The 8613-nt window shown below is 40.3% G+C and overlaps 1 protein-coding gene across 3 annotated transcripts; it reads right to left on the reverse strand.

Annotated features, from left to right (window-relative positions):
- Positions 1-215: 215 nt before the first annotated feature.
- Positions 216-7687, reverse strand: LOC104956386 (coiled-coil domain-containing protein 81). 3 transcript variants are annotated; one of them, XM_010783870.1, is made up of 16 exons: positions 7468-7686; positions 7264-7266; positions 7003-7156; positions 6524-6708; positions 6361-6435; positions 6122-6272; positions 5542-5656; positions 4690-4783; positions 4049-4195; positions 3476-3574; positions 2988-3157; positions 2653-2731; positions 2120-2230; positions 1503-1612; positions 1275-1400; positions 216-1044 (listed from the first exon to the last, which is right to left on the reverse strand). In XM_010783870.1, exons 1-16 carry the CDS (start codon positions 7507-7509, stop codon positions 906-908), a joined length of 1800 nt encoding a protein of 599 aa, XP_010782172.1. In that variant the 5' UTR covers positions 7510-7686; the 3' UTR covers positions 216-905. The 3 variants fall into 3 exon arrangements, with proteins under 3 accessions (XP_010782172.1, XP_010782170.1, XP_010782171.1); XM_010783868.1 differs by having other exon boundaries at positions 7264-7325; XM_010783869.1 differs by lacking the exon at positions 6361-6435 and having other exon boundaries at positions 7264-7325; positions 7468-7687.
- Positions 7688-8613: the final 926 nt, after the last annotated feature.

Below are 8613 nucleotides of genomic sequence, written 5' to 3' on the forward strand. Positions count from 1 at the left end.
ACATGTTATTTTAATAGCTATGTATTGTCTTTACTTTGCCTAAGCAAAACATTTTTAGCGCCAGCAATCTTAATATGATAGCATGTTTCCAAATTACTTTAACGCACTAACTTGTACATTTGTGCAAACTCCTGCTGCAAAATAGTGATTAGATTCTCCCATCTTGTCTCCAGTTATAGTCTCACATTTAACAAAACAAAATAAGTAACAAAAAAATGTAGTCAATGGGGTCAAATCAGTTTATTTAATTTAATGCGACATCAAATATTTGTATTTGAAATGCATGAAAATGTTAAGAAGGTTGTATTCAATCGCTTCACTCATGCTGGGCTGTTATCGGTCTGAATCCCTGCTAAGAGCAGTTATCTGCAATCATTAGTTATTTCCTTGTTATAATTTAAAAAAACACTAAATCCGCATGTGATAGTGACTGACTGCAAGATGATTTGATCACAGCTGCTAGGTGTTCATCTTGTAAATTGGGCTTCTTCTGTTTGAGGCATCAAGAGTCAGGATGTCTTTCTTATTTAATGCAGTCAAAGTTAGTCCTCAATATTGCAGTGTTACTGACATGCATTTGAACAACTTGGGGAAAAATGTTACTAGCTATTTGTTCAATGATTACCAATCTTTGACCTGAACTGAATACCAAAAAAACAACAACAACCATAGTACACGCATGAACTCCCAAGACTAATGAAGGAGAAGAGAAGGAATACATCTCACAATAACACATACTGTGCATACTGCACACCGAAACAGCCAAGTATGCTTCAGCTTCACACTTCACTTATTATTTCTCTACCTAATCTAAGTAATTAAATATGTATTTTTTAGTAACAGTCACATGATGAGTTACAAGTGTTGAGGTTTATGAGGTCTTGATGTTCACATGCTGCTGTTCATCAGATCATGAACTGTGAGCCGGAGAGGTAATGAGAGTCTTTCCAGATGTTTGTCTCTCCGCAGTTGGTTGTCCTCCTCTTACACTGGCAGCAGCACTTGTACTCTGCAAGCTTATCTACCAGGAGCCGACCAGCAGACCTGACCACAGGGAGACAGAGGGAAGCAAGGGGAGATGTATCATTTGGGTAAGTCAGTTATGTGGAACAGTACATCTAAATTAGACAGGTGTTATCGCCATCAGTAGAGAATACATTAAAAATCAACTTTGTCATTGCCTTTCAAAGATTTGATGTTGTCAAGCCACTTTAAGTTATGTATGTAAGATAACTTGTCAAAATGCTTCGGTGTTATCTTGTACTGAAACACACCTCAGGAAGCGCCTGTCCTCTTCCTCTCGCTGGTGTTTCAGCTTTGCGTTGCGACTCCACTCGTCACCCAGTGACTTACTGATGTCTCGCCTCTTCTCAAAGCGATTAATGTAGTCCAATATTAGCCTGCAGAGGAAACATACGAGAGAGAGAGAGAGAGAGAGAGTCTGCCATAGTTTCCACAGAGCTCCTCATTGTCACACATGTTTTCCCTCTTCCTTTACTCACTCCATTTTGTTGTGTTTGAGAACGTCTCGCTCTTTCTGCAGCTGTTCTTCGCGGTTGTGCAGTTCTTCCTTCTTCCGCTGAGTGGCGGTGCTGAAGTTGATCCGGAAGTGCTGCCAGAATGTAGAATAACATCACATCATTCTCAATATGTAATAGATAAATGTACACATGAAACCCACAGTAAGATGTATTATAATATTGATAGAAAAACGGTGGTATTGTGTAATTACCCTCCTTCTTCGGGACAATTTTGAGGTTGTGTATTTTGCTTGAGTATTACCATTTTATACTTTAACCTTTAAATATTTCACAAAGAAAATGTTGCAGTTGTTATTCCACTGAATTGATCTCATATTGTCTTGATTTGGCAAGTTCACATTTAATGTTGTTAACCTAATAAAACATTTACAATTATCTAAACCAGCTGCGCCATGAATCCAATAATATAATACAATTCTTTAATATGCTACTTTAAGTAACCTCTCACAAACCGTAAAAAATCCAATAAATGCAGAGACTTTGATATCATTTGGAGCAATCACTGGTTATTTCGGACATCTGCATGATGCAACAACTGCAGATTGAGGTTTGTGGCACCAATCAGAAACAGATTTAACCTTCTGTGCCCTCTCTCGGCCCTCTGCGTTGCTGGTGGCCGTCTCACAACGGTTGAACTCGGAGTTGTCAGCCTGGCACTCTGGAGGATCTGTGCTCTTCCTATCTCTGACCTAAAGGACACAAATGACTAATTTCAGCTGTAACGTTACCATGCAGCGGTCCTCCTGGGTTAGATGTGGCTGGTGGCTGTTCCCCTCTGGCCCACAAGGTCAAACCAAAACCAAGTGAAAAGGTTGTTGTTGTTGTTGGCTGACTTTAAATTACACAACACCTGCTAAACACAAGCATCATTTTGGTTTGCATTCTTATACTGGCTCAGAACCAGAGATATTTATTTTATTCCATGCATTCTTCTTTCTTGTCAAATCAAACCAAAAAAACAGATCCTGTTTAATGTAATGCTTGCACCGGTGATTTAAACTAAAGGATGGGCGACAGCTTCACTCTCATTATGAAATTCAAGACCATTTATAACCTTTTGTTCATTTCACACAACTCAAATCATTGTTTCTGTCTAGAAGTATATTCTTGCCTGAGTGTCCAGGGCCCTTTTGAAAATAGTAGTTCTCTCATGTTTCCGCTGAAGCTGCTGAGCCTTCTGCGAAGCCATCCTAAAGTAAATACACACACACACACACACACACACACACACACACACACACACACACACACACACACACACACACACACACACACACACACACACGCACACACACTAACACACAGTTCTCGTAATTAATTTGTGCTGTAGCTGAGCAGACTGTTGACTCACCTGCAGTTGTAAACACATTTAACCAGATGACTCTCTAATTATACCAACAGAGGGTTACTGGAAATACCAGAGCATTACTGCTGTAACAGACTCACTCCTGGACCAGCTGGACCTGATCCAGAGGTTCCAGGAGAACACGGTTCCGCTGATCTCGGGCCTCCTGTTGCTGGCGAGACTTTATCTGACCCTGAAGCTCGTTCATGTAGTGATGCTGCTGGATCCTCGGCGCCGGAGTGAAGGGCCGTGTCGGGAAGACGAATGAAGTCTAAACACAAGCATCCCAGAGTAATAAGGTACAAATATTTGAGATATTTACAAACTTGAATCCTGTGTGCTACAAATATGGTCAGATTAATTTACTAAAATAACTATTAAATCATTCAGAAATGAAACTGCCTTGATGAAGTCCACAGGAAGTTGACAGTGTCGGTGTCTGTGGCAGAGCTGCAGTAAAAGGTCAACGACTGATTACTTAACTGTGAACCGATACAACAGTTTCTCCTCTCCGTTACTTTGTAGTACAAACTAGCTCCTCAAGTGTTGGCTGCAGGGGCTGAGTCTCAAGTGTTCAGGTTATACTCACAGGGAAGAGAGGACAGACATTCTTCTCTTTCTTTTCAGACATTTGCAGGTTGAATGTAGCAACCTGCTTTGCCTGCTCACGTTGCTCATTCAGCTTCTCCTGCCAGATGCACACACAAAGACACCCCTTGTATTATCATGTTGACCGAAAGAGAAAAGACATTGAGAGAAAGACATATATTCACCACGGAGGGCAGTTTAATTTTGAGTTGTAATATCCCACATTTCCCAGAGCTCTCCCAGTGCTGTTCTCAGCTCTCTGGCCCCAACCAGTCTGGAACCACCCTTAAATCCTCAGTTGTTAAGATTTGTTTTATTGATGTTTTTCTTATTGCTACTTTTACTTTCTCTTGACATAATGGTTTGACTTCTTCCTCTGACGTTGGAACAAACTGTTTCTATTTCCTCAGTCGGTTGTTTTCCCTTTCTTAACCGGAACCCAAAAGCAAAACACTTACTGTATGAGACACATCCAGTTACTCACAGCAGAGAACATGACATGGTATTTTTCAAATGATGTCTTTACTGTTACTATTACAGCTATTACACACACACAGCTGTTACACACACACACCTGTTCTTGGTGCATGTGCTGTCTGTCTCTCTGTTGTTCTTTCAGCAGTAAGAGCTTCTCCTGATCTTTCTCTTCTGCCTGCTGCTGCTCCCTCAGGTACACTGGAACATTTATTTGGGCCCGCTGCATGCACAGGTAGCACAGCTCCTACGATTACAAGACAGTTCTTACAATTAAACACTTGAATCAGTAATGGAAACAGTTATTTTCCTCTCAGGCTTTTGCTATAAATTATGGACATCCCTTCAGCTCCCTGCACTCGGACCTGAGCTCCCATAAAAGCAATAACGGTTTACATCTGGCATTGTATTGTTGAACTGTGCTTTCTTAGTTATTTTCAATTTAATTTAATTCTCTTTCCCTCCCTTCCCTAAACTGCTTTTCCTGTACATGGTCTCAGTGCGTGTTGCACCATAAGCCTGTTGGAACACACACTGTGTTCAAGTGGGGGTTAAACCAAGGCAATGTCATACTGAAAGGGTCACATCAAAAAAACACAATTCCCTATAAATAATAAGTCATTTATTTAGTCTTAGTCCAGTGACCAAGAAAGTGAACCCACCTCTTAAATATAAAGGAGCTCTATAAAAGCCAAATTACTTACTGAAGACTTCTACATATACATGAGGCCTAACACACACCTGCCCAGCACGAGCGTGTCCAAAGCAGTTACCAGTCACACCAGGGTCCTCTAGTTTGTGAGCGACATCTCGTGGTGTGACGGAAACGGTGGGCCTGAGATTGGAAACAGATTATTTACCACTTTGTATGTTTCATCAAAGAGAACGACTCTCTTTCATGTGCAGATTGGTGTCACTTTATTAGTGTATTATGTTACAATTGTGTGACATTTGAATATTAAAACAGTATTAAATACTTTAGTTTTTCATGGGAACACCATGGACATGTGTTTGAGTTGTAAAGGGGCTCTAACTGCTTCTTAGGATATCATAGCAGAATAAGGATTAGTAATCAAATCAGCTGACACTTGTTGGTTATAAGTAAAAAAGTCAACTTTATTGACAATCTTCTGTGTGTGATACAGACAGGGAGATCGAAATGCTCTTTCTCACAATCCTGAGGAACAATAATATATATATATAGTTATATTATATATATTTTTTATTTTAAATGCAGATGAATATATATGTACGGAGAGTCTCGGTGCACTTGCCACAAGAGAAGAAAGGAACAGGAGATTCAATTGAAATGATAGGGAGGATCTTAATATCACTCTGTGCCATGTGTGTTTTGTGTGAGTGTATAAGTGCTGACAGTGCAATTAGGTAATGACAGAAGAGGAACCTGGCCCACAGATAGTTGTGCATCATTGATGGAGCTTGAAGCTGCATAGGTCGGTAACAATATGAGACCACCCCTGAGGTCCCAGCTACCAGAGACTCAACCACCAGCAAACAGCTCTGTGCACTGCAAGCTGAACCTCTCCATAGAGTGTGTGTGCCTGTCCGTCTGAATCATTGTGTGTGTTTTACTTGTCTGTGGCCTCCATGGGGGGTTGTGGATTCAGTTCTTCAGGCAGGCTGACAGCTTTCATCTTGGCAGGCTGCAGTGGCTGATGGGATTTAGATTCTCCCTGTTGGGGAACTTCTGTAGAGACACACAACACTAGTAGTTTCACTTTTTCTAAGTCATATTGTTCTTCTTATGGCTCTAGATCTATCATCATCAATAAGCTGCATCTCAACCCCTGATGCCCCCTATTCATTCTGTTGAAAGAGAATGGTTTCAGTAAGCCAAACAAACCAAACAAAGTGGTTTGAAGTCAATTTGACAGAGCCAGGCTAGCTAACTGTTCCCCTCTCCTTCTGTCTACTACAGGTACAGTACTAGACCATTAACTGTAGTTTATTATCAAACAGATAGTCATCTACCATTTCCTGAAGAAATCAAATAAGTATTTATTTCCCAAATTACCAAAACTACCCCTCCAAACAGCTAAATAAATGAAGGTTTCCTTTGCAGCAAGTTGATAAAATGCTTGAATTTGAATCAATACTTATTTTAGTGCTATCAAATCCTAAATGATCAGGTTTGTTGAAAAATATCTTTCACCTCCTGCATTCCTTTGGTCTTGAGCTTTGTCAGCAGCCCTTTTCTCTGGCTCAGGAGAGCAGACGGTTGGCATGGTGACGGGGTTGGCAGACGGTGGCATCTGGAGCGTAGACAGGCCACCGGACAGTAAAGAGACAATGCTCCCAGGTCTCTGCAGGGACAAAAGTACAGATAATCTGCATCGATACTAATTCATTTGATACAGTATCATTCAAACACTTGCACTTTTTTAAACTCACATTGTCAAAGGCTAACAGCAGCCGACCAGTTCCATCCATGGCATTAATAAAATCTCTGTTGAACTTCATTCTCACCTTTGAATAAAATCAGATGAGATTACATTCAACAGAAAAGCAGTAGTTATGTTACCAGAGTACAATATAATGTGAGGAGGTGAGCCACCTTGTTGTTCCTGAAGGACAAAACTCCAATTCCCTGGAAAGTGAGGAATATGTTTTTTTCAGAGGCCAACAATCTGAAGAGGAGAAGAAGAGTTTCTCTAACGCAGCCCTCCACCATGTCTCGACTGAAAGGAGTCTCTTGTGACACAGCTGCAAAGTTCAGTTGCACCACTGGTAGATGTGTTGCTGTAAGGGACACACAAGTAAAAAACATATACCGGTAGTCAGAAAATAATCTCATCAGTGCTTTATCAGGGCTGTGTTCATGCAGTTCGATCAGATTTAATTGACAACAACCAAACCACAAACTATCCTCTGATTCAAATGTGTCTAAATCCAGATAGGTGTGAGATGTTTGCAATATTTGATATCAGCATCAAAGAAAAATACCTTTTATTCTCCTGATATGTGATTTGATGTACGAAGGGACTTTTTTCTGATTAGTTTGCTGTGAAATATGAAGCCATTTGTAAGTCTCACCTGCAGCCAGTGGCCTGGTCTGCTTTAAACCAAGAGACTGGACTAGTTTGCCAGCCAGGAGGAAGATGGGTCTTTGGATCATTGTGAACTTATTCCCTATTTCCAACTTCTGCTGAGAGAAGGTGAAGGTGCCAAGTCCTGCCAGGTGAACTCCCTGTTACAATGGATTTAACAATCAATGAGACATAGATAGATAGATAGATAGATAGATAGATAGATAGATAGATAGACAGATAGACAGATAGATAAATAGAGGCTAACCTTCTGTAAGGCCATATGACGTTCAATGTAGGCGGAAACATCACCCCAAATACAGTTAATATCTGAAGAAAAAATACATTAGCCTATATTTGGTGATATTGCAACATGGAGACTCATGCACACTTTATTAGCAGTTGTGTGGAGAATATAAACATTATGAACATTTTAATGGTAAACATAAATAAAGTCTACGTATTTTCCAACCTTTCTCAGAGTGCTGGGAGAGAGTAGATAAAGTCCGTCCATCCATTTCTGACACCAGCCGAAGTATGTCAGTCATATCTCTGAAATATTTGTAATCCTCAGGACAATGAGTGTTAAAAACGTTCCTCTAAGAAATGTCTTCTGCCTGCTTGGCTGCTACTGCCAAATACCAAGACGAGACTTGAGAGCCGCGGTCACCGTAGCAATGCCTCCCCACAGCCATTCTCCCCCCCCCCACAGCAATGGGAGGTGTCAATGAGTTCAGGTTTCCTCTAATTTTTTCTCGAACACCTGGAAGCTAAGTGCAGATGGCGGACATTAGTATTTATTTATCTAAACAAGAACAAAACACAAATCCTAGGTTATTTAAAAAAACGTTAATAAGAGGAATAAAAATACATGCTGACAAAGTAAAAACAGTAAAACTGACAGATGTCACGATCTGCTATTGACCAAATATTAGTTAATATTATTAGTTATTAACCAGAGGTGGGATGGAAGTAGTGGAGTAGCCTACAAATAGGCCTACTTCGTTACTGTAGGCTGCTTAAATGTTGAGAACCGCAGTGACGCGTCGTAAAACCCGGAAGTAAACTTCTTCCGGTTCCTTCGCGAAAAACCAATGCAAATTCTCCATAGGATTTTGGAAAATAACTCGAAATAAGGTCTGTGGTTGACACACATTTAAGAGAGGGATCACGTTTTGTTCAGCCGGATAATCTCCACATGTCAACCCTACTTTTATAATTTTTGAATCATAAATCTAGTCGCCAAAAGCGAAATGCTAACGTTATGCTATAAACGAACTACAAGCCAGTACAGCAGCAGGGTCGCACGACTTCAACGTCACGCTAACTTAAGATCGTTTCAACTGACTTGCACTGAAACTGCACTTTGAACACTTTAAATATATTAACATTTTAAACTGTATACCCCGGTTATCTAGGCCCGTTTTGTTTAATGTATACCACGTTTATCTAGGCCCTTTTTGTTTTATGTATACATGTCACACTGTGGGAAACGATATTTCTGGATGTATAACACATGTAGAATTTTTGACAATAAAGCTGAATTTGACTTTCACGTGCTTGCATATTTTAACAAAGCTTTTCATTTTAGCCACACTGAATTGAACTAGAAGTCATG

Source organism: Notothenia coriiceps, unplaced genomic scaffold (assembly GCF_000735185.1).
Source record: "Notothenia coriiceps isolate Sejong01 unplaced genomic scaffold, NC01 NC01_scaffold00025923, whole genome shotgun sequence".
Classification (NCBI taxonomy): Eukaryota; Metazoa; Chordata; class Actinopteri; order Perciformes; family Nototheniidae; genus Notothenia; species Notothenia coriiceps.

Coding starts and splice junctions, on each gene's coding strand:
- LOC104956386 (XM_010783868.1), bottom strand. CDS start 7,543: ATGACTGACATACTTCGGCTGGTGTCAGAAATGGATGGACGGACTTTA. Junction 7,326..7,467: donor CTCCCAGCACTCTGAGAAAG/GTTGGAAAATAC, acceptor TTTTTTCTTCAG/ATATTAACTGTATTTGGGGT. Junction 1,045..1,274: donor GAGGACAGGCGCTTCCTGAG/GTGTGTTTCAGT, acceptor CCCTGTGGTCAG/GTCTGCTGGTCGGCTCCTGG.